The sequence below is a fragment of the Rhododendron vialii genome, chromosome 13a (assembly GCF_030253575.1).
Source record: "Rhododendron vialii isolate Sample 1 chromosome 13a, ASM3025357v1".
Taxonomy (NCBI): domain Eukaryota; kingdom Viridiplantae; phylum Streptophyta; class Magnoliopsida; order Ericales; family Ericaceae; genus Rhododendron; species Rhododendron vialii.
Window position 1 is genome coordinate 16,287,155 of NC_080569.1, and position 25,861 is coordinate 16,313,015.

At 38.5% G+C, this 25,861-nt stretch overlaps 1 protein-coding gene and 1 non-coding gene across 4 annotated transcripts in view; both read right to left on the reverse strand.

The window, feature by feature from the left end:
• The window catches only part of LOC131313015 (vacuolar protein sorting-associated protein 54, chloroplastic), a 35,779-nt gene that overhangs the window by 3,675 nt on the left and 6,243 nt on the right, over positions 1-25,861 (reverse strand). For 2 of the 3 annotated variants that reach the window (XR_009196045.1, XM_058341059.1), the window contains exons 3-16: positions 25,671-25,750; positions 23,512-23,623; positions 23,203-23,277; positions 21,582-21,738; positions 20,930-21,018; positions 18,353-18,609; positions 10,020-10,191; positions 9,770-9,853; positions 9,283-9,686; positions 8,798-8,951; positions 7,961-8,042; positions 6,982-7,061; positions 4,941-5,102; positions 922-989 (exon numbers count right to left, since the gene is read on the reverse strand). Coding sequence is in view for 2 of the 3 variants with exons in the window: in XM_058341059.1 (XP_058197042.1) it covers positions 922-989; positions 4,941-5,102; positions 6,982-7,061; positions 7,961-8,042; positions 8,798-8,951; positions 9,283-9,686; positions 9,770-9,853; positions 10,020-10,191; positions 18,353-18,609; positions 20,930-21,018; positions 21,582-21,738; positions 23,203-23,277; positions 23,512-23,623; positions 25,671-25,750 (1,976 nt within the window). In the remaining variant the exon portion in view is untranslated. Of the gene's footprint in view, positions 1-921; positions 990-4,940; positions 5,103-6,981; positions 7,062-7,960; positions 8,043-8,797; positions 8,952-9,282; positions 9,687-9,769; positions 9,854-10,019; positions 10,192-18,352; positions 18,610-20,929; positions 21,019-21,581; positions 21,739-23,202; positions 23,278-23,511; positions 23,624-25,670; positions 25,751-25,861 lie in introns of those variants that run through there. The other variant, XM_058341060.1, reaches the window with a different exon arrangement.
• On the reverse strand, positions 24,446-24,558 carry LOC131315404 (small nucleolar RNA snoR100). Its single transcript, XR_009196736.1, has one exon. It is a non-coding gene; the product is annotated as a small nucleolar RNA snoR100 (small nucleolar RNA).

The window sequence follows — 25,861 nt, forward strand, 5'->3', positions numbered from 1 at the left end:
ATAAGTGTTCTGCTGACACAAAACTCTGCTAAATGAGTCGATTCTTCATCCAAGCACACGGCAAGCATATTAATGTCAACGTAGACTAGTCACTTAAAAATATAGTCAATGAATTAGTTGTCTGCTCAAAAAAAAATAATTGTCCGACAATATCTGTTGTTTCAGTTTCAGTGTCTACATAAAAAAGCTGCCAAGTTTCATCCCCAAGGACGGTGAGCTTAACTGTAATAGGAATTCAATTGGTAGAATAAAGAAAGTAGGCTCCGAAACTACAACTACGAATCAATTAATCCATTCTGAATGGGAATCTTATTCCAAGACCCCTATGGTAACCAAAATTTCCGGACCATTTTTAAAAGTGGGCATAAAACATTAAAAAAATTATCAACTTTGAATATGGGATAAATGAGTATTTAAAATCTTTCACTAGCATTTACATACAAATCTTGTTACAAGTCATGGAATTCTGGGTAATGTATACTGTACTGTTATTCTTGCTACCCAAACGTGGCCTATGTGAACCAAATTCATGTTCTTCCCTCGTGTGCAAGAAGCAATTGGGTAACTTAAGCTACTATGGTTGTCAGGGTCTTGAAAAGCTACCTCATACTCATAGGTCCCAGTAAGAATCCGGGCAAGCCCTCGTTTAGATTTTTTTAGAACAAAATACAAAGCCATGTGAGTATTTTGTGAGGAAGGACAAAACAATTAATATAACTTACTAATAAATAACGTTTTCGTGAAATTTAGATTCTTTTTTCAGTTTCTCAAGAAAATTTGTATTTCTGATAGCTAAGAATTAGACTTCAATCAGTCAATAGAATTTCATGGGATGCAAATAAAAAACTGCCATTACTTAAAATATCTAAATAAACAGATCTCTGAAACATTGTGAATTGAACAGGTAATGTTATGCCTCACCTGAAAATTGCTTGAACATCTACCTCATGCAAAGTTCGAGACAAGACACGTTGAAGATACCCAACTTCCTGCAAACAGAAATAACTAAATAATGATAAGACATAAACAGGATCCAATTAATAAAGTCAATTCAAGTAAAGCCATACATAGGGGGGACGTATCGTAGAAACATACTATTCCGAGAAACATATCAGCTTGCAAAATTTCAATTTTTTAGGCAAAAGCTATCTATTTAGCAAATCCTTCTTCACTCACAAGTTGAGTTTTTACCCTAAAAGAAACTAGCACCCTCCACCACTAATAAATTAATTGGATACCATTAGTCAATAGGTCACCTAAGGAGGACATTATTGATTATCCTAAAAACATCCTATCCGTTCTACACTTAAATTTTTTGGGAAAAGCTCTCTTAGAAAATCCTTAACATTTACTCCCTCTTGAGCCTTGGCCAAGAACCATTTTTTTTCATCCTCTACTTTCCTGTCTCAAAGTAATCTTACCAACTTTGAAAAAGTTCAGGTGTTAAAACATTTTTATGCAGTCTAGCATGATATCCAACAATGGAGAATTCAAGTTCAGTGAATTACCCATAATCATAGATTCAAATTTCACGCAAAATGATACGAATCTATAAGAGAGTCAAGGTTTATATAGAATCGGTGGTGAATCGTACAATTCATGATTTGAGATTCGATCCACGGAAAAACGATACGAATCTATAGGTAAATCAAGGTTTATCACAATTGTTGCATTCGACTAGTATGAAACCACATTTGCAATTTCTCCTTAATTTTTCTTATAGAAAAGCAAGAATATAAGATAAGATAATATACTGTTAAGTACGAAAATTCTTATTCTGAATCAAAATTTGTTAATATTGGTATTTATTCTGATCCAAAGCATGTTAACCCCTTTTTCCTCATTCTTCTTAAACATTAAAATAGTCATTCTAAAGATGTTTACAACTAAAATACATTATACTGATGACTTATGCATTTTATTTCGGTAAAATTTTCATATTTTGTTGTAATGTGAATCAATAGATGTGCTAAAACATCTTTAAAATGTAATAATCTTAATTTGCTAGATGGTAATTAACAAGTAGCTGTGAATATCGTTGTGGATGATATCTACATGAATGTGTTGTCTCACAAATCGGTCTTTTTAATTCATGTATCCTCTATACCATATATTGCCATATAAGCTAGTTTACTTTCGTACCTATTAGGCTACACACTTTTACTGTGTTAAGACTAAGCTTTCAATTTTATAACGAATCTTTACCATCTATATCCGCATATCCATTTTACAATAGAATTAGTTTTCCATGTACAAGTGTCTTTCCTATTAGGCCATGTTGACCATTAATTACTAATAAAAAACAAATTTTACTACAGATTTAAGCTAAAAAAATTAATTTTACTGTGGCTCTGTTTGGAAAAGTTTTTATTTTCAGTTTTTTGTTTTCGATATTTTTTGAAACAGACACCATAAACATGTTTGTGTTACTGTTTTTTTTTTCTTCACAAAATACATAATCAATTCCACTAGTTTACGAAAATTCTAGAAACACAAAAACTGCGTTTACATTTGTTTTGAAAACACTTTCAGTAGCCCAAAAAACAAATAAACAAAAACTACAATAGTCACCAAACATGTTTTTTGTTTTTATTTTTTAATAAATAAACAAAAACTCATTCCATGTTTTTCGTAAACGAAAAATAAAAAACTGGCAACTTTAACAATCAGAGCCTATGTATCTTTATTATGTAGGTGCGTAGAAACATTTTCCAATGTATTTTAGAAAATTGGGCTGATTCATTACGGTTACGATTCACGATTCGGAAAAGGGTCAACCCGATTCTTGATTCAATTCACAATTTGACAACCTTGCCCATAATTACTTTCTACATATATTAAACACACCACACTCCATTATATTAAGCACAATATTCAATCAATTGAGACATAAATAACTGAACTTTACATAATTACTTGTCTTACTTTGTCAACACAATTCTTCGTCATAGCTGAAAAATTGAAACTGAAAGCTGACAAAATAAACACTGAAAGCTGAATGCTGAATATATTAAGCACTGAATTAAAAAATAATAAATTAATTTTGGTTCTGATTCTCTCTTAATTTACTAATAGTCACAATGTACTTATGGTAATGGTGGAGTGCTGATTGTGGTGGTGGTGGGTTGGTGGTGATGGAGCAAGGGTGGTGGTGGTGGTGGAGTAGTGAGGATGGAGTGAGCGTGATGGTGGTGGTGGTTGTGGTGGTGTAATGGTGGGGTTGCGGTGGAGTGATGGTGGTGTAATGGTGGCAGTGAGAGGTGGCGGTGAAGTGGTGGTGGTGGTGTAGTAGGTGGTGGTGGTGGCGGTGGCGGTGGCGGTGGAGTGGTGGTTATGCAATGGTGGCATTATGATTGGTGGCAGCAACAACATGGTAATGGTGGTGGCGATGTGGTGGTTGGCTGGAGTGGTGGTGGTGGTGTAATGGTGGTGGAGTGGTGGTGGTGTAATGGTTGTAGGAGTGGTGTTGGTGGTGGTGGGAGTGGTTGTGGTGGTGGTATAGTTGTTGATGCAAGTACACAAATTTAGCCAGAATTAAGTAGCTTAAAGCTACTTAATTTTTTCAACTTTTTAGTCTACATTTTAAGTAGCACTAATTTGTTAAGCAATGTAAAATGTGGTTATCAAACCTATTGAATTTTTTTAGGTTATCAAACAACCCAAGTTGGGTGCACAATTCATCATCTTTGTTATCAACTTAATATATTGACACACGCACGTGAGTATGTATGTGTATGTGTGTGTATCCTCTTGACCAAGAAACGAATTTTTTCACCCGGAGTAATCCTTTGTCAAACAAAGTCACAAAATACGTCTTCCGCCACCCACATCTAAAATCAAACATTTTTGAGATTGAAGATCAAGTAAATATTCCTATGACTTCTCTTGTCAAAGAATAGATCTTATTGAATGCTCACAGGACCTATTACTTCATTGCAACTTATTTCATATATTACTTTATTTACCTTGACAGTAAGCTAGCAGGTTTTGACGTTTTACCGTAGTTGTTTTCATTGTTGTTGTGCCATATGTCCACGATGCCACGCAGTGTATGTATAGACTGTTGTATTTCGCAGCCCGCGGTCATAGACTTTCTTCACGGTGATTCGAATTTCCAACTATACTTTCTTTTCATTTAAGTACTTTGATGCCCTCTAATTGTTTTGCTTACTAAGACAACTACACAAATTTAATAAATTTAATGAATTTGAATTTTTAATAAGTTTATTATTTATATAACAACAATAACAGAACATATCTAGTCCCCCAAAAAATTAGACAAAAATAACTATGCTAATCCACTCCCAACAAAATTTTGAAAATATTTTGGACTAGCCGAAAATCAGGTGTAGACACCATATACTACTGCAAAAGGCCACACATAGAATAACTAACTTGGTGTGTTACAATTCGAAACTACATTTCAATTTTTTGTTACCATGGCGTGGGACCAAGCAAGCGCTAAACATCTTTGTGCAGAGTATCCGATTATTTGACATTGGTGATCAAGCGAATATTCCAATGACTTACCTTATCAAAAGAATATTTGCCTATCGAATGTTCACCAGACCATTACTTATAGTAGTTTTTTATTCTGACAAACAAGCTACCAGACATGGACATTGTCCCAACAATTGTTTTCATTCGTGTTATGCAATATGTCCATCCAAATAGTATATACAAGAATCTGTTGAGGTTGTGCAGTCCTGAGCTAGAGACCTCTTTCACGGTGATTCCAACTATGTTAATAATTGTTTTGTTCACTAAGAAATTTAAAAAAAGTTAACTCAACTAATCTACTCCCCAAAAAACTTGAAAGTAAATTTAGCTTAGCAGACGATCCGGCATTCCCAACATATAGAGAACATATACAAATGGAAAAGGACACACATAGAATACCTAACTTGTGTGTAACTGAAGACAATTTCGATTTTTGTTACCTTGGTGAGGGACCGAGCAAACTGACTAGGCTGTGAATCAGATTCTTCTAGCCTGTTCCAGCCTTCAACAATTTGTGGTAAACTACGGAGATGAACCAACAACCTTTCTCGCATTATTTGAACCAATTTCGAATGTATCTCATCTCTGTGGACTTTATAATCCTACCATTTAGAAACATATACAATTGTAAGGCTACGATACATGTGGGGAATCAAACAGTTTTTGTGACGTTAAATATTTAATTACCAAAAGTGGTTTAGAAATGCAATAGTTCCAAAAAAAAAACTACCACAGGATGTCACATACGAGGTTTACAAAACTGGGGATGTCACATATTGAACTTGAGTTGCAGAAGACATGAAGTTGAAAATTAGATGCCAGGATGAGTTTTCAACTTCAAAAGCAGCTATCACATCACAATAGAACAACAAAAAAACGAGAAACAATGAAACCTATGCGACTAAAGGAGAATAACGTCTACTACAAAGCTGAAAGGCAACAATGTAGTAAATGTTTCTAAAACAACATATCTTTGAGCTAATATAAAATTAGCAGAGGATAACACGTAAATAAAGTAGTTTTCCTAAAGATATGCATTGGACAACCATTCATTCTTTTTGGTTACGGAAATGAAAAACTGCTCCAAAGAAGGGTCACTTTGGACCCATCCCCAGGGGGTAAAACCAAACAACTGCAACTACAAAAGCTAGAGGTATCGGGAAACCCTTAATTCCTCTTTCTCAATTGAACACTGATCGCTCAAAGTTCCCCTTTTCAGAATGAAATTGCTTGTGGTATTCTGTAAAACTACATTTCAATTCTCACATGTCACATACCATAAAACTTAGCTTAACTTCGTCTTTCTGGAGGATGCTATTTATGATAAGGAAAAAAAAATCATGGCGAAGAAGGTGCCAGCCACAACCCGTAAAGAGCACCATACATTGTAAAGTGAATCCCATAAAATAAAAAAATAAAAAAAATGTCATTTGTTCCTTCCTCTGTACATGTTAACTAAACAAAAAGGCAAATCCAAAGGGCCACCTCTTCTTAAGTACATCCACTAGTTTGAATCATCCCAAGTGCTCTGAACAAGGCCATTGTTCCCAGAGGCAGAGCTGTACAAGGGCCCGACACTTTTGAAATTTTTACAAATTTTATATGTGATTTAATTATTGTTTATATAATTACTATGGAAATCTACAAAAACCAAAATAAGTTTGATTCGATCTAGTAAAAAATCAAAGTTATTTTACATTGTCATGTATTTTTTTCAATATATTTCAAAGACGAAAATAAAACACGCATGGGTGATGCGATTGTTGACGAAAAATGACATAGTATTATATACAATGTATCAACATACTACCAAAGTTCTAAAAGTCAGTCGCCTTGGCAGATTTGTCCCCGCAAAGGCGCTAGACGGTGGTCCAACGCCTAGATTAGGCGCCCCTTTTCCACCCAACTAGAACCTAGCGATTTTTAGACCATTGCGTACTACAAAAGCTACCGTATATATTGAGGAGAGTACCTTTGTTAATGGAAATATTTCACTTAAGTCGGCCCCCCTCGGGCCAAAATTCTAGCTCCACCACTTTTTTTTCCAAAATAGCTTATTATATAATCCTCACATTCTCAATCTATCACTTTCAGCTACAAAATTAAAATAATTGTATCATGACCCTACAATTCCAGCATCCGAAATGAGAGAAAAGCCCGCTAAATATATTACTCCAACAAATAACAGAATATCCAAAATTATTTAGCAAGGAAACTAACTGTTTGGGCTGCCTCATAAGAAGACATACCACCATGTTCCTTATCATGGCGGAGTTTACCACTCTTTTAAAGCAGATAGATTCAAAATTCTGCTGAAGTTCAAGTAGTTTTGGACGGAAAATGAGGCCAAACAAGCTAACAAGTGTTGAGCCAACCCTGAGCTATTTACCAAAAGCTGGGTTCATTTGTAGGCTTGTAGCCCTAAATATAATATCTTAGTAAAGAAGGAACAGACATCCGATGAATAAAGAAAAAATTTACCTGTGCTACCCGATCAATCTCCGACAGTAGTAATGCCTTTCGTGTCTCTGGTACTTTACTGAACAGAATATTCCTGATTTCTTGGTTCCACATGCAAAATCAGAATGTCATACAACTATCAAATTTGCAAGCTACTGCATTATATGCATGTAAAGCATACATTGTATGCCCACATTGAAATCGCTTGGAATGATGTCAATAACGGCATAAAGTGTGAGAAAAAAAGTGAGGAAACCGTACAAAAGGGTGTAAGAAAACAATATGTAACATGATAGTATGATACAGCATTACCCATACGACCTATATATTGCAATTTCGAGCTATGTCAAATGACCTATATTCCACAGTTTTGAGCTAACTGCTGCTATCAAATGGTTTCAATCAAAAGATTCATTTCACTGGAAAAAAAACTTATATGAAGGAAGGATGCTGACCAAGCACTGAACTACTGAAGTCTGAAATGAAAGTACTAGGCAGACAAAAGTGAAACTAAAAATTTCACATTGAGAGAAGTCCAGAGGGCTTTAAACGAAAATCTAATTCCACATCTGTCAACGACAAACCACCCAACCATAAACAATTCCCACCACAAACAATTCACATATTAATTCAAGGCATAGCTAATAGTACCAAGTTCACATCATTGGGAGGTTGGAAACCTTCAGTCTTCTTCTATATTAAAGTATCTAACCAGATTTATTGTGATGTCTATAGATTTCTGATTTTATTCGCTGATTAATATATCTTGATGAGATCAAGCAGCTGTATAATACAGACAACATCTAAAATGGTTGTACTGTTAGATGAGCTGACTAAAAATTGGATACCCAGGGTCAGTCCTGGTTCAGCATATGACATTTTGGGAACATGCACATGTATACACCTACAAATGTACAACACTTTGCCAATTTTGACACCAAACAAGGCTACATGCAACAAACTTATGGGAATAGCACCATCAAAATGCATCATCACCTACCAGGAATAATAGCATGTGTAAAACTGACAACCTGACTAGCCAGCGCCAAGTGCTTCGAAGTAATAGATCGCAAACCAGACACCTGCAGCTCCATGCAGAAAACAAATTACTAACATATCATGAGCCACCATAAATAAAGTAATTAAAATAGAAATAAATTAGCACAAAAAATCAACCAATTACAGATGGGGGATTGGGAGGCGAATTGAACAAATTGAGAAGTGCACATCTATACACTTGTGGCTGATTGGACTTTACATGCTGGCTGGATGAATTTTGTCAATCAAGTTCGCATCCATTGCCAAGCAGCAATAGAGCCTTGGACTCTAGTGTTACCTTGGCTTAAGGAGCACTGAGTATTTCCTCGTGGAGAAGTGCCTATGCAGTTGGAAGGAGGTCCGAATGGGGAAGAGTAGAAACTATGAAGTAGTTCTGGATGTTGGTTTTCTTATTCTACATGTGGATTATATGCAGTGATTGGGATCGTATGTCTTCTTCTTCTTTTTGGCTAAGTTGATCGTATGTCGTTTGATGATATGGAGGTTCCACTGTATAGATTAATGAGTTCATTTTTGAGCTTTCTGATTGGATGGCACTTGGCAGTCAAGAGCTGTGTAGGCTTGTTTTGTTCTTTTCCTTATTTATCTTTGGGTGTAATCTGGAATATTTGTTTTGCACAAATTCTAGCTATAAAAAACAGAAAGGAAGGGCCCTCGAAAACCTCAATGGGAAAAAAAAATTCTCGCCAACTGCCGACCCCAATTGATAGGGACTTAAAGTTCTGTTTGGGTTGGGTTGGATGGTAAAAAACACATAGGGAAGGCCCAAAAGACATACCTGCATGGCACCTGCACCAAGAACAAGCTGACAGGTTCTTGTATTGAAAAACTTCAAGATTTCAAAAACACGATGAACAACTTCTGAAGACATCATTGGCAATTTATTATTCATGTCAATGTACTCTGATAAAAGCTTCAGCAACATTAAGCCACTGAAAAGCAAGAAACAGCCTTTAAGTTCCTCAAGGTACAATTCCTCAATACCCAGTGAATGGATACAAATGTTGGATGGGAATTCAAAGAGACATGACAGTCACCATAATGTACACCATATCATTTTCCAATGAGCACCAAGTGGCTCGATAGTGGATTACCAAATAAAAAGGAAGATGCATAAACCGGTAATTAATTTAAGGTGGATGAACCTACAGAAATCGCTTCCCTCGCTTCGAAAGGAAACAGGGAAGATGGAAGGAGGGAGAAATAGAAGGGAAACAAATGAATAAACGAGAAAAAAAAAACTATAAAAACAAGAAAACTAACCAGTTTACCATGTGATAATCAACACCCCTGAATGAAAGTGTTTGCAAGGAAGCTCTTCGGCGTTCTTCATTGCTAGTACTATTGCTCTGAGCCGGAGAAGTTGTAACATCAGAAATATTGTTGTCAATTGTCCCAGCCACCGCCAAAGATTTCACCTGTCCAGAACTATCTGCAGATGCTTCAATATAATCAGTGTGCGCAATATGCTGCTGAGAATTTGGAAGTCTAGTATCTTCGTTGCTCGAGGCCACTTCAGTGTAACATGTTGCAACTTCACCTTGACCATCATCCACATTCCCATTTGAATTTGAACAGAACAGAGAAGTAAGAATGGCCTGAAACTCATCAGGAACATCTACTTCAACCCAAGTTTCTTGATCTAGTACTGCCTTGATATATGTCATCTACAACAAGCAAAGAAAATAAGTCAAGTAACCAGATGTTCGAGCATGGAAAAACTAGGGAATTACAGAGGAAGAAAACTAACTCTGGTCTCGTGCTGGTAATCAACAAAAGCTTTGGCCTGTGACTGCAGTGTTCCTCGAGTGCTATATCCCAACCTTCCACCAATCTGTTTGTATTAAATAGTATGGCATCATGAACACAAAGAGATGGGATGTCATTTATTGTGGAAAAAATAGAAGGGATAGTTACCTGAAAACTCAATAAGTAAAAACGACAAGTTCATCCCAAAATAACAAACAACCACCACTAGTTAAATAAAGCATCAATATTACCTTCTCAGTAGCAATTATAAAATCTTGAGTGATATTATATATGTTTAAGAACTCCTGCAGTCTCAACTTAGGATGAAGAAGGGCACGAACCCCAAGTAGCTTTGCCCATCTTCCATGAGCAGCGTCACAAGCTGCAAACACAGCTTCTGTGTTTTCACGCAAAACGTCAGCCCTGTCAAATTCCAGAGTTCATTGAAACAAAATGTAAAACCCAGATATGAAGCAGGTAACCGACTCCACAGCTTCATAACCGACTCCACTTTGCAAGCCAACAAAACACCCCTATGTTATGCATCAGACCAACTGAAGTCAGGTAGAAATGCAACATTAAAAAGTCAATCTGGGGCTATAGGTACATCCGCAAATTTACAAAGTTTCGTCTTGTTACTCCAGCAATTACAACTTTTCCAATCCATGGTGTCTCAAAATTATTGCAGGGAAAATTAGTAGGGTAAAATAGTTTTCATTTAGGAGAAGGACGCCGGCAAAATAGTTTTCAGTGAGGTCCTTCAACTTTTTGAGTTGTTGAGCCATAAGGCCAAAACATGTTTTCACAAACAAAACTACCCTACGGTAAGGTACCCTAGGGTTTAGGCACTTTCATAGGGTTTTGTTAATCTAGGGTTTTTAGCGTCTCTTGTTATCTGTTATTATTTTAAGGGTAGTTTAGTCCTTTTGTTATATTAGGTTTATCTAACGTTATTAGGGTTGGCCTATATAACCTCTTTTTATCATTCTTGTAATCAATATCTTTAGCAATACAATACGTAGGGCTTTTTTGTTCTCTGAAGTATCATGGTATCAGAGCCTTTTCCTAGGCTATCGTATCTTCTCCCCAACGCACCTCTCTGCATCTCTCACAGCACCTCTTTCCCAAACGACTTCTCTCTCTACTCACAGAGCACTCGCCGACCACCAACAGTACCTGCCGACTACTCGGCAGCCATCCTCAACCCACGCCGACCACCGGAGATCAACTTCGCCACCGCGAACGACGATTGTCCTTGGAATCTTCTGGGTTTCTGCCATTTGCACTCAAAATCCACTGGGTCTTTTTCTTCTGCACTCAAACCTGTCTGGATTCGCATCAGTGAGGTATTTCGGTAACTAATCTATAGTGCTTCACACTGTCTGCATTCAAATCAACCTGGGTTAGCATATTCAAGGTATTTTGACTTCAGAGCTTGGTATTCTGCACTGTTAAAGTCTTATTCAGCACTCACAGAGTTCAGCTTGGGCTTATCAATTCTGTTTTCATAACTTGTGACTACTTTCTTTGCTTCTGGTATTGTTTGACTCTCACCTGCTTATTACCAGGAAGTTAATTAATCACCATGGTAGACGATAAAACTCAAGCTATCAGTGTGCGTTTAACTGGTAATAATTATTCTTACTGGGCATATGTTATGAAGAATTTTATTGTGGGTAAGGGAGTATGGGGACATGTAGATGGTTCAGTACCATGTCCTGTTCTAGATAGTAAGTCTGAAGGGTCTGCCACTGCTATTGAAAAATGGAAGATTGAAAATGCACAGATACTTACTTGGATTCACAACTCTGTTGAACCAAGTATTGGAATGAATTTCTCGAAATATGACACATCAAAGAAAGTGTGGGATTATTTGAAATCTATGTATCTTGAATCAAACTTTGTTAACAATATGAGCTTGAGATGTCTATTCGCAGTGCTACTCAAAAGGATAAATCGATTCAGGAATTCTATAATGAGATGACAAATTATTGGGATCAGTTGGCTGTTATGGAACCCTCAGACTTGCAATTACTTGATAGCTATTTGCAGTATCGTGAGAAAAACCGTCTTGTTCAGTTTCTGATGGTTCTTCGAGGTTAATTTGAACCCCTTCGAGGAGCTATCTTACATCGGTCTCCCTTACCTACAGTGGATGGTGCAGTTCGTGAACTTATTGCAAAGGAAACTAGGTTCAAAGTATCCTCCATTGCTCCTCCTACTCAATCTGTGTTTGTCACTCCAGCAGCTCCTATTCAGCACTTGGCACCCCTTCTACCCACTCCAGCTTCACATTTGATACAGGTTACTGGCAAGCCCAAGCCTCGGGTTGCCATGGATGAGTGCAGTTTTTGCCGTCAAAAGGGACATTGGAAGCATGCATGTCCTAAGCTTTTGCAGCCAAAAGGACGTAATTCGATTGCACCATCATCTTCTCGGCCACCATCCCAGGCTCCTCGACCTCCAATAGCCTTTGCAACTCCTACCGCTAACGGAGTCCCACCTTCTCCCTTATTTGATCAGTGGCAGCAGTTTCAGGCATTTATAGCTACCCAAGGGAATCATTCACAGGCTTCTGCTATGACCGCTACCTTGCCAGGTTTGCACAGTGGTTATACCACAAATATCTTACCCACCACATGGATTTTTGATTCCGGTTGCTCCAATCATATGACTCTTGATTTGTCGTTACTTTGTAATTCTATCTCCCCAGTCCCTCCCATTAGTATTGCTACTGCAAATGGATCTCATATGCCTGTTGTGCTTGCTGGGTCTATCCTTCCTGCGGCTTCTTCTTTATTATAACTTCCTAATGTCTTCTATGTGCCCCATTTGTCTTTAAGCCTTGTTTCGATAAGTCAGTTGTCCGACTCTGGTTTTGACGTCTTGTTCTCTTCCTCTGGTTGTGTTGTGCAGGACCGGGTGTCCAAGAAGCAGATTGGGACCGGCCGTAGAGTTGGTGATCTATATGTGCTGGAGAGCCTGCATGTTCCTACGGAGTCTACTTCCACTGCATTGTCGTCTTTTCGTTTGGATGAAAAATCCTCTCCTTTTTATCTTTGGCATTCTAGATTAGGTCATTTGTCTAGTGAGCGTTTGAAACTTCTTGTTCAGTTTGGTTTTTTGGGTAACATTTCTATTAGTGATATTTCTGAGTGCAGTGGTTGTAAGTTAGCAAAGATGTCTGCTTTACCGTTTAATAAAAGTACTTCTTTTTCCACTTCACCTTTCCAAGTTGTTCGCACAGATTTGTGGGGGCCTTCCCCAATTGCAACCAAGGGTGGTTCTGTTTATTATGTCTCCTTTGTAGATGATTACAGTCGATATGCATGGGTCTATTTGCTTACACATAAATCTGATTTTTATAAAGTCTATTGCACATTTCATATGATGATTCAAACTCAATTTTCTACCACGATTAAAATTCTTCGTTCTGACTTGGGTGGGGAGTACTCTCTTACAGAATTTACAGATTTTTTAGCAACTCATGGAACAATTCATCAATCCTCGTGTACTGATACACCTTCCCAAAATGGTCGTGCTGAAAGAAAACATCGCCATCTCCTTAACACTGCCAGGTCTCTTCTTCTATCTTCCTTTGTTCCCGCTATATTCTGGGGAGAAGCTGTTCTCACTGCAGCTTATCTATTGAATCGGATGCCTACCCCTCTTCTCTCTGGTGCTTGCCCTTACGAGCGTCTCTATGGTCAAGTTCCCAACTACTCCCTCCTTCGTGTGTTTGGTTCTACTTGTTTTGTCCTTCTTCCTAAGAAGGACCGCACTAAACTTAGTGCTCGATATGTCCTCTGTGTTTTCTTGGGGTATGGTATCAATCAGAAAGGCTATCGTTGTTATGACCCTGTGACAAGGAAGCTATATGTGTCGAGGCATGTTACTTTTCTTAAGCGTCTGCCCTATTTTTCCCTTCCTCCCAAAATTGCACCTGTCACTAAGGCAGACTTGGTTCATATTGACCCATTTCCTTCTGAGGTCCCTTCTGAAGAGTACATTTCTACTGTCAAAGTGTCTGGTCTTCCTGTGGCGTCTTCTGCTCCCTCTCAGTCTACTCTCATTCCACCCTTTCCGTATGTATACTCTCGGAATCGACACCATGCAGTCTCTCCGGCTCCTCCTCCCAGCTCTATTGATCCTCCCGCTGCTTCCTTGGACCCTGGTCTTGAACCTCGGTATCCTACTCGTGAACGTCGCCCACCGGTAAGACTTGGCTTTACTAATACCTGTTTCTCTTCTACCTACTGCTCTTTTCTCTCTCGTATCCATACTTATGTTGAACCCAGGTCATATAAAGAAGCTTGTAATGATCCCAATTGGGTCAATGCTATGAATGATGAACTCACTGCTCTAGCTAAGACTCAAACTTGGGATTTGGTACCTCTACCAGATGGTAAGAATATCATTGGTTGCAAGTGGGTTTATAAAGTCAAAACTCATTTTGATGGTTCTTTAGAGCGGTCTAAAGCTCGGCTTGTTGCAAAAGGCTTCGCTCAAGAATATGGGATTGATTATGAGGAGACCTTTGCTCCTGTTGCAAAGATGACCACAGTCCGCACATTGATATCTGTTGCTGTGGTGCACCAATGGTCTCTCTTTCAGTTGGATGTCAAGAACGTTTTTCTCAATGGGTATCTATCTGAAGAAGTGTATATGCGGCCCCCTCCGGGCTTTTCTCACTCTCCTGATCTTGTATGTCGTCTCCGCCGTGCTCTTTATGGCCTTAAGCAGTCTCCTCGTGCTTGGTATGAGCGGTTTCATTCTGTTGCACTGCAGATTGGGTTCCGCCCTAGTCAGCATGACTCAGCTCTCTTTATTCGTCAGACTTCTGCAGGGATTGTTCTTCTTTTATTGTATGTGGATGACATGATTATTACGGGCTCTGATTCTGCAGCTATTACTGAGGTTAAGTCTCATCTGTTTCGCAAGTTCGAAATGAAGGATTTGGGTCTGCTTCGCTATTTTCTCGTTATTGAGGTGGCTTTATCCCCCAAAGGTTACTTGTTATCGCAAACTAAATATGTCTCTGATATTCTTCATCGTGCTCATCTCACTGATGACAAGATTATTGATACTCCTCTTGAATTGCATGTCAAGTTCAATCCTTCTGATGGTGTTCCTTTAGATGATCCTACCCAGTATCGTGAATTGGTTGGTTGTTTGGTCTATCTGACAGTGACTCACCCGGACATCGCTTATGCGGTTCATATCGTCAGCCAATTTGTTTCTGCTCCTTGGTCTACTCATTGGGCTGCCCTCCTACGTATTTTGCGCTATGTTCGTTGCACTACCTTTCAGTGTTTGTTGATCTCTTCCACTTCCAGTTTGACTCTTCGGGCCTATGCTGATGCTGATTGGGCTGGTGATGTTTCTGATCGGAAGTCTACCTCAAGTTTTTGTGTTTTTCTCGGGGATTCTCTTCTCTCCTGGAAAAGCAAGAAACAATCGGTTATGGCTCGCTCTACCGCTGAAGCTAAATATCGTGCTATGGCTTCGGCTACAGCTGAAATAGTTTGGCTACGATGGCTTCTGTCTGATATGGGTGTCTCTCTTGTATCTCCCACACCTCCTTATTGTGACAATAAGAGCGCCATCCAAATTGCCCACAATTCCGTCTTCCATGAGCGTACTAAGCATATCGAGATTGATTGTCATTTTGTGCGCCAACATCTACAGTCAGGCACGATTGACTTGCCGTTTGTTCCATCCTCGCTGTAGCTGGCCGATTTTTTCACAAAAACTCACTGCTGCTCGTTTCCGTTTTCTTCTTGGCAAACTCCTGATGCTCTCTGCGCTCACGTCCTGAGTTTGAGGGGGGGTGTTAATCTAGGGTTTTTAGTGTCTCTTGTTATCTGTTATTATTTTAAGGGTAGTCTAGTCCTTTTGTTATATTAGGTTTATCTAACGTTATTAGGGTTAGCCTATATAACCTCTTTTTATTATTCTTGTAATCAATATCTTTAGCAATACAATACGTAGGGCTTTTTTGTTCTCTGAAGTATCAGGTTTTAGGGTGCACTTTCCTATAATAGGACTTTAGTGGTTTAGGCACTTTCATAGGGTATCCTAGGGTTTAAAGTTTTAGGCACTTTCACAGGATACCCTAGGGTTTTAGGCACTTTCACTAACTTTCAGTTATTAGTGAACTTTCACTAGTTTTGCAGAAAGGGTATTTTAGTAATCATGCAGAACACTTGTCCTTATGTTTGATTGCAAAAGGCGCATGTCCTTTGAGCTCAAAAAATGTAAATATGAGGAATTTTTGGCTAAGTCTCCCATTATTGTAATCATAAAAATTCAAAATTCAAAATTCTCAATTAATAAGAGGCTAGCACCAGCGATACTTGATATATTTTATTCCAGCTTTCTCTCACTTAATTTTTTGGCAAGCCACCGTCACTAAGGGGTTGAATGTAACGGAAACATTAGACGTCAAATTAAACAACGTACTTCAATAGAAATCACTGTCTTTGGCCTGCGGTTCTTGTTTGGTGGGGCATTAAGCATATTTGAGAATGGGATGGGCTAGAGTGGGTAGGAGACAGAAGCTTTGGAGATTGACTCCACTGTGCTTAATGTGGCTCATTTGGTGAGAGAGAAATCTTAGATATTTTGACCGAGACAAGGTCTTTGCCAAAAACTAAGAGTCTTCATTTTTCTAGTTTGTTTAGTTGGGAGTCGAGGGAGAGCGATCCTTCCCTTTTCAATTTCTTGACATGCTAGTTATAGGCATTTAGAATGGGGTATAGGCTATGTTGATTGAGTAGGCTTTTTGATTTTTTGTTCTTTGCTTTCTTCTGTACATTGGTGGCATCCCTTGATTGTTTTAAACTATTTTTTTTTTTTTTAAAAAAAAAAAGAGTGGTTTCAGAAACCAACATTTGGACTGGTTAGCAACATTCAATGTTCTCAAATTAACAAGAGTATGCATATCAAGGAATCGAAACTACAAGAATAAACCTTCCTCTAATTGAAGCATTCTTTCTTTTCCTGGAAGACCTGTAAAAGATTCAACATTATTTTGGGCCCAGATATAATCATTCATAGTACTCCATGCAGAACCTGAGTATTTCCTGAGTATTTCATTCGATACACGTACTTAATAGGATTTGGATTTGTCTTCTCTTGGGGTTGGAAATATCCACCAAGTACGAAATGCTTTGTTCTTTTCCCATCTTCGAGAAAAAAAAATTTACTCTTTACACGGTTCTCAATAACTTTCCCTATCTATCTCTCTCCACTCATTACATCAAAAATATTTTTCAAAACTCAAAAACAAACAAAGGCTTTAAATTTTGAGTTTCCCACTCTCATGGAATGTACCATGCACACCAATAGTTAAGAGAGAAAAAAGATGGGGAAGTAGATTAATATTCCATGATTTGAAGTAACAGTTGCCTCACTTGTATTGTGGAAACTTTTGCACAAAAGTTCCCTCCTAATTGCATAGACCCCAACAGGCAATCTAAAGAGATGCCATCCAGCTAACAGCACATGTGTAGTTATTACTATACTTATTTTAGCATTATCTGTCCACTTAAGCATTTACTTTCTTTCATGTACTTGAACTCTTTTTTTCCCTTGCGGCTACCATAATGAGGAAGTCATCCTTCCTTTCACATCCAGCCTGTTGAGTTACGCTCTCTTTTTGTTCTACAAAGGATTCAGTGGTTGGAACTTGGTGAAATTTCTGTGCAATATCATGTTAGAGGTTATAGCAAACGGCACTTGAAGAATTGATAGGACGGTTTTACGAAAGTTAAAAGTATTGCCGCCTACAATACGAAATGTGGTGGTTTTGGGTAGGGAAACAAGAATAGTACTTGGAATAAGTACACAGAGAAGAAGAAATGAAAGAATGAGAAGAAGAGGAGAGAAAGAGTGCTACATCCTCGCAAGAATTAGGGAATTTCTGCAGAGACTGCAGCCAAATCACGATGATGCAGCCTCGATAATCAAAATCAATAATCAACTCTAGTCATAAAATGAAAGATTACAACAATATTTGTAAGCCCTAAAAGGTTATTCTACTTTCTAGTCTAGATAGAATGAACCTAATTTCTTTCAAATTTTCCATGAACCTAAGAATTAATCAATACATCGAATATAACGTTGTGAATGAACCTAATGCATATATTGAATATATTTATGTGAATGAACCCGAATATAAATGCATACTCATGAAACTAGTAGATCCATGGGATGACCCTTGAATGACCGATTCTTGGACAACCCATACTCCCATGATTTAATTACCGAAATACCATCATCTAGCAACTTACTGTTTTTGTTGACCTCATCAAGTATTTCTTTATTTTGATTGTTATACGGATTTACTATATACAATCCACAGTAATTCCCAGCAACACATCTTGCTGTTGCAAAACTCGAACTGCTTCATACTCTTAGAAAATAAAACCTCCACCAATAAAAACAAAGAAAAAATAAAAACCTCAGTAGGAATCACAAAAAATAGGATTCCTTCCCAAAAGTTTGCAAGAGTCTATATTAGATGTATAAGACAATCAGTAATACTCCGCAACATTAAAACCAGGAAGGAAGAAGAGGTCACCTGAAATTCTTTGACATATTTGATGGACCTGATGCATCATTTGGAATTCCCTGCAATGAAGGCATCCTGGCAGCGTTCCTCTGTGGAGAATATGTCAGAACAGAACCAGCTTGACCATCAGTTTCTTGAGATGCATCTGCAGCCACTGCACCAATTGCAATTGCAGCAGCAACTGAATCAGCAGCATAATGGCCACCAATATTGCACATAATCCACTCAATGGCCTTCTTTACTTCAGCAGCCCGAACTAGATGTGCCTGCAATCACTAAAAGAAAGAATCAAATTACATCGCACCGAAATACCAGTTGTAATAACTAAAAAAACATGGAAATGTGAATGAACTTACCAACACCACCTACATTTATGGTTACAAATTTAACAACACAAGCTAACATGTTTGATTGGTATTTACGTAGTTAGTTGCCTGGACACTTTTTAGAAAATGATTTTTGAAGAAAAGCACTCATCATTTCCTTACTTGTCTTTCTTTGGTGGAAATGGATCTCTAACATTTAAAACTGAAGTTCTTTTAAGCTTCCAATTGCTAATCCGCAAAACTGGTTCCGGAAACAGAAACAAAACAGGGGCTAAATAATAAGCTAACATCTCCAGCCAGAGCAGAAAGGCATAATCCTGGGGCCCAAATCTAAATAGTAAGAGCTTCCTATAGTTTTGAGTTGGAGAAGCATGAATTCAGAAAAAAACTTCATTGTTGGATTTGCAGAGCTCAATTTCTACAAGTGAATGCAACCATCACAACTAAGAATTTTCTCGCCAAGTGAAAATGACAATTCCACACAAAAAACTGGGAAAAATACACAGTTAGAAACAGTGCACAGAGAACGCAGAGGATACTCCCACTCCAACTGCCTTTGGACCTGCAAGCACCTGCTACTCGTCCAACTCTTCCGTTCCTTGGACCAGTCTCATAGCATACATATTCGAAAACGGAAAAAGATTACATCCAGAAGAGTCTGAGAATAGAGTAAAGGCAGATTGGTTGTTGTGGCTTATGTCGAGAAGCTCCTTGAGGTTTGGGCGGAGACTTTAAAATTGCACACTTCCCACAGAAGGGATTGGGTTGTACTACTTTGAGTTGATCTGATCTTGTAGTTAGTGGACCATCCGTTGACTGAGAGCCAAACCACTTCGTCCAGTTCCCAGGAGCATCCATCCATATCTCAATGAAGGGCTTTTGATCTCTAAAGTTTGGGAGGAACACTCCTATGCCAATATCAGATCACACTCATATGGGGGTGCACTGGTTGGATGTAGGGGAGAGGTGCTTTCACCTTCAAGTAATGTGGTCGCAAGTGGAAGGCTTCAAGGAATAGAATGGGACTGATGGAATAGTTACAGAGTTGGCAGCACGCTGAGCTTTGTCTTGGCCAAAAAAATGGAAATTGCTTAAGAACAGCCTAAGGGGAGGGAATGGGCAGAACTAGGGGAAACAGAAGCAGCAGAAAGCTAGGGTGATTGAGTGATATTTGGTGGATTAATAAGAAGAAATGGCCATCAGCTTTGACAAAGGGAAAAAAAAAACTAAGGGAGAGCTTTATGGAGGAATTTTGGAGGATTGATTTTAAAGGCAGTGACCACAACACCATATTCATTCACTTACCCAAAAAAAAAACACCATATTCACACATAGTGTGGCTAATGGTAACCGGAGGCATAACTTCACTCCCAGGATCAGAATATGACGGAGTGTGGGTAAGAGAGAAGGACTGGGCACCAGCTTGGACAGAGGAGGAAGAAGAGCTAAGGGAGCACGCTAGAGAGGAATTCCAGCCGAGTGATGTTGAAGGCAGGGAATGCAAGACCGTATTCATTCTTAATGTGGCCAATGGTAAGCAGAGGCATAACCTCACAGCTAGGATCAGAATACAAGGGTGTGTTGGTAAGAGACAATGAGAGCCAACCATGGCCCAGACTCGGATGGGATGGCAGTAGCTTTCTTCAAACACAGTCATAAGTGACAAGTGGTAACGCCAAAGGTGATGGGGATGATGCATCACTTATAAGATCATGAAGAGTTCAAGAGGAATCTACATGCTTATTTTGTTGCTTTGAATGTCAGTCCCCTTGGTCTTGGGTGAAAGTCTCTTACGTAAGGGTATATATCCCCTCCTCTCACACTGCAGTGGGGACCACTGCATTGTGAAAGGAATGAAATACCCCCTCTGCTTGGAGGGACTTGCAAGTTCTGGTGGGTTCAATCCAATGTAAGTCTTGTTCTCAATTTCCTATTTTTTATTTTTGATCACAATCATGGTCTCAAAGTGGCAACCAAGTTTTTACACTCCTACAAAAATCTTATGCATTGACTTTCTATTTTCCAGGGAAAATTTACTTTTAAACCTAATTCCTCAATAATGTGCTGCATATTTCCTTTCTCTCTCAAAAAATTAACGATCTCAGGTGGTATTGCTTTTGGGAGCTCTTGGGTTCAAGGCTCTCCATTTGCATTTTTTACATATCACAGTGTTATTTAACGTTGACTCGAATTTAAACAAACATAATTAAGGAAACCTAAGAGCTATAGAACTATAGAGGAATAGCTACATCTACATTACCTTAACAATTCTTAAAATAGCAGTCAGAAGTTGAACGAAGTTTTCAGGTGGCATGATTCTTAATTTGCTTGCAAGTGATGAGCCTCCGCCTGAAGAAGTATAGAAGAGTAAACAACAAAAAACAGTACAAAAACATAAATATTTTCTCCAGGCACCTGTTAGATTTCTTGGAGGGTTCCAACCTAAAACCAATTGGCAATAGGTGGAGTAGCCTCTAGAATTTATTAACCAAGCTTAGATGGCTTAGATGAGCGATGTGGGACAAGTCTAACACTCCCCCTCACGTGCAGCCCGAATGCACGTGGAGGTGACAGACCAGGAGCTGACTGACTGACTCAGGCAACAGAGATGACAGAGACATTCCCACGAGAGGCGAGGCCACCCAAATTCTAGCTCTGATACCATGTTAGATTTCTTGGAGGGTTCCAACCTAAAACCAATTGGCTATAGGTGGAGTAACCTCTAGAATTTATTAACCAAGGGTGGCTTAGATGAGCGATGTGGAAGAAGTCTAACAGCACCACCATAGCATATAGATCCAAGGTAGAAAATTGAGATAGTTGACTTTGCATAATCTTTGCGTAGGACATACTTTTAGTTTTGTAAAGAAATGAAAATCAAGTGATGTACACTCAGGTCCCTTTTGACCTACCATCCGCATCCACAACTCGTTCTCCTGGTGCAAGATCTGACTCCAAAGGTTGGGCAAGAAGAAGAGGTAGGAGGTCTGCAACTGCAGTCTTAATGGCATTTTTCATATCAGCAGTAAGTGTATCACGGTATATTCTCAAAACAGAGGGGAGTTTTGCCTGAAAATAACCAGTATCCCAAATGAGTAATGTCCCCAGTTGGATACTGCCCAATCCAACTTTGACAAAGTTCAACAGCAGCATCAGATAGACTTGAGGGGAAAGAAATAATAAACAATGCAGAAAATGGAATTCACAAGAAGAAGATAACAAGTTAAGAATTGAGCAGCAATCCTAATGAACAAAGCTAAAAGACTACACTTTCTGACTGAATCCAAGTCAAACGAAGGCACACCAATTATAGAATTCAGAGGCCAACACCAGAAAACTTTACTGTTCTGTGTGATTGATCCTCTCTTGTTATAGAGATGTTGGTCATTTCTTTGACTGTCTTTTCAAATGCATACATTTTCTGGTTTTCATCACAGTAGAACTAATAAAACAAGATTAAAAAGAACAAAAATACCAGCCCATACAAAATAAGAACAATAAGCGCAAAAATGTAATAAATGATACAATGTGCATGCTACAACCCAGGTGATGTAGGACAGTTTTAGAAACAAATGAGGCATCACCGCCTACAATAGGAATTGTGGACTTTTGGCCTTTGGGTAGGAAACAAAAATATTACTTGTGCTGTGTGTGCAAAGAGCCAAAGAAGAAGAGAGAGAAAGAGACCTCGGGTTGCAAGAGGTCTTGGGTTTAAGTCTCTCTATTTGCATTTTCCCCCGTTTGCATTATGTTTCTCCCCTTTGCATTCATTCTCAGTATGTATGGATATTAGCATCTCCATGTGCAAGACGGGGTTACACATGAAGGAGGGTGTTGACAACTTGATATAAATTGTTGGCCCGATTCCTAACAGCTTAAGCTTTTGGGACTACTGGTAACTTAACATGCTTCACCGTCACAAAAAGATTTCTGCAAGGACCACAGCCCCAATTCCAATGACCGCAGCCTCGTTAACTCAAAGTCAACAAATTACTCTATCCTTAGAATGAAATATTATCTCCATATGGATAGGTCATGCAAAAAGCTATTCTAATTCCTAAGTCTAGGTAGAATGGACCTAAATTTGCTTCAATGAATATAATACTAGAGGAATAAAAAGAGTAAGACTCGTGAAAGAACCTACTTATAAATGCATACATTGCGTAAGTAATGTGAATGAACCTAGTTATGAACGCATACTTTGAACCTAACAATAATAACACTCAATGAATAAACAGGCGATGAATGTATCAAAATCCAAATTCATGTAACTAATAAATCCAACCCTTGAATGACCAATGTTTCCCATGATTCGGATCTCTGAACTCCCAAAGTATCCTCGGCCATTTTTTGTTAATTTCATCACCATGTATTTCGTAGAAAATAAAATTTTAGGGGGGGCAAGTGTAAAGAAACTCTACTGAAGTATTACACCTAAACCTTCACAAGACAATCCAAGTCACAAAAAGTACTGACTTATGAGACACCAATAATGGAAGGTGTTAAGCATAAAAACTGCACATGATTACCTACCGTTCTTAGCAAACCAATTACAAGTGGTAGAAGTCGATCTTGAAAACTGGAGGTTTCTTCTTCATCTATATGAACCTGTTTACATCCCAACCTAAGTCATTAGTTTCATAATTTCAGAAAATAGGGCAAGATATGTGAACGACTTGAAATAGTTCCCCTTCTAAGAAGAGGGAAACGATCCATGCCTCAAACGGTTGGATGAGCTCAATTTCAAACAATTATGCTAAAATAACCCGAGAAAACTGAACAACATTACTACAAGTGTGTGTGTCGGGCCCAGAAAGCATAATACAAACACATGACTCTTACTTCATCTACTTCACCATTCATAGGTAGGCTTGCCTTTGCTCTTGACATTATTGCTGCATCCATATTGCCAGCATCATGTATAGATGTACGCATAAAATCTGCTGAAAGAATGCTACAAGAATGAACTGGGTAAGTCCCACTGCAAACATGTAATATTGTGCACTACAAACTTTCATCTAAAGATGTTTATTGACCAAAAGAAGCTTGTATTGGAATCAGCAATAACTTCCACAAAAGAAGGCAAACTACAAGTTGAGTGAAGCAATTAAGGACCATTAATCGGTTCAGCAGTAAAAGCTCAGCCCATAAAGTGAGATTGCACTCTGTTTAACTTTGGAAGGCCAAGGTATAGGAAAACATCAAGCTTTTAGTCCCCATCGGCCATCACGGTACCTAACTATAAAAGTGACATCGGAAATAAATGTCTTTGACAGGTTTTTTGGGAATCAGCCTCATTCTTTCTCTGTCTATTCCATTTGAAACAAAGGATCCTTTGATCACTCTTTTTGTTGTTGAATTCCTATCTGATGGACCAAGATGAGGGTCCACATCATGTAAAGAACAGGTAGGTGAGTTTGAGTTTGGTTGAAGTTTAAGCTTGATATGTTATGGATTTAAAGGTTTATGCTTGTTGGATAACTGGTAAAATGTGATTGGTCGACAATCACACTACTACAGAAGTACGGATAGGAGATGTTACATGAGTATATACAGAATCACTGGCTATCTCCAAGGATATGGTTCATTTCAACTATTTACTTCAACAAAGAAACATAGAACTCGGAGACTATTATACAACAACAATAACAAAACCCATATAGTCTCCAATCATTGGGGGTATGGGCGGGGGAGGATTGGAGACAGACCTAACTTTTGGCAATATGTACAAAGTGGCTGCTCTCGGAATAGCACTGAAACAGTGGCCCCCTATACCTGTTTTGCTGCAGAACCATGCCCCCAAATCAAAGCCAAATGGCATCAGAGAGAGCAGGCCAGGCCTAGAGACCCAATTCAATTTATGTGCAAATTACCATTCTTCCTACGTTGATAATCCAGGGTATGCACAATTAATCGGAGACTATTTTATCATCTTCAAAAATAGTACACTGACCTTTAGTAAATGAAATTACATTAACAGGCAACTTGTTCAATAAGTAACTACATGGCCGAAGTAGTTAGCTCCTAGTACGGTGGATTACTTTAAGAAGGTACTTGGCAGCTAACACAAGAAATTACTTTCCTAAATAACTGAGGGACTTCTTTTCCTTCAAGGCTAGTTAACGACGCGAACAGTATATTGTATACATGTTTAACTACTGTTTGAACCCAATTTACTTCAAATTTTCGATATTTCCACTGAATATCAGTACAAGATTGACTTATTGAACCCATTTTTACTGACGGATTCATCACTACTTTAGCTAAAGAAGAAGTTTGGCCAGTTACTTTAGAACCATATTATTCCATTGCTTGATGCTACGACGCATAGCAGTCCAATCGGGAAAAATTTCCTCTTGACAGTTGACAGAGTCTCCAGAATTACAAGATTTTCTCGCAGGGATTGGCTCTCATCTGCAGTCCACCTATGTTAAACGTTATATTATTCACTCATATTAAGTGTGTACACTAATTGCCATCATTTAGTTAATGAGGACCAAATCCATCCTAAATGAATGGGTTTGCAGCATCACGATTGTAAACTGAAGCAAGCTCTTTCTCTCAAACACAATAACCTGGTACCTGGTAGGTTGTACTACCTCATAAAAGCACTCCATCACCCAATATTGGTTCCGTTGTGCAATGATGCAGAGTGCCAGGACATGGGAGATTGGAACAAGAGCAACCTCAAGTGGCTGACTTCAATTTCCAATAAGCATTCCCAACCTTGACATCTTAAGTTCTTGAGAACAGAGCATCATGTACTCGTCTCTCATTGGCAAAGTATTATCCATAACCTTTTCAACTAATGCATCAAAATTAGTCTACATGACCATTAACCATTCCGAAATTTCCTACAAGAAAAATGTTTCCTCACACCCTAATTGGTGTAAACCAAAGGAGACACCTCCCATAGTTATCTGAAATGCAGAGCTTCACTTCTGACATATGGACTAGCGGTTGGCAAAGCAAACATAATCACAGGTATTGCATAGACTAACCTATTTATGGCATCCATTGAAGCTGCTACATGATCCCGAAGATGACGAAAGCAGTGTAGACCAGTCAACTCATTACCATCCTGTCAAACACCAACAATAAGATAAAATTACAAAACAATATACGAAAAATACTTATCAACATAGCTCCTTTAATCCGTAGTTTCTTCTTCAACTTTTTGCATGAGGAGGCA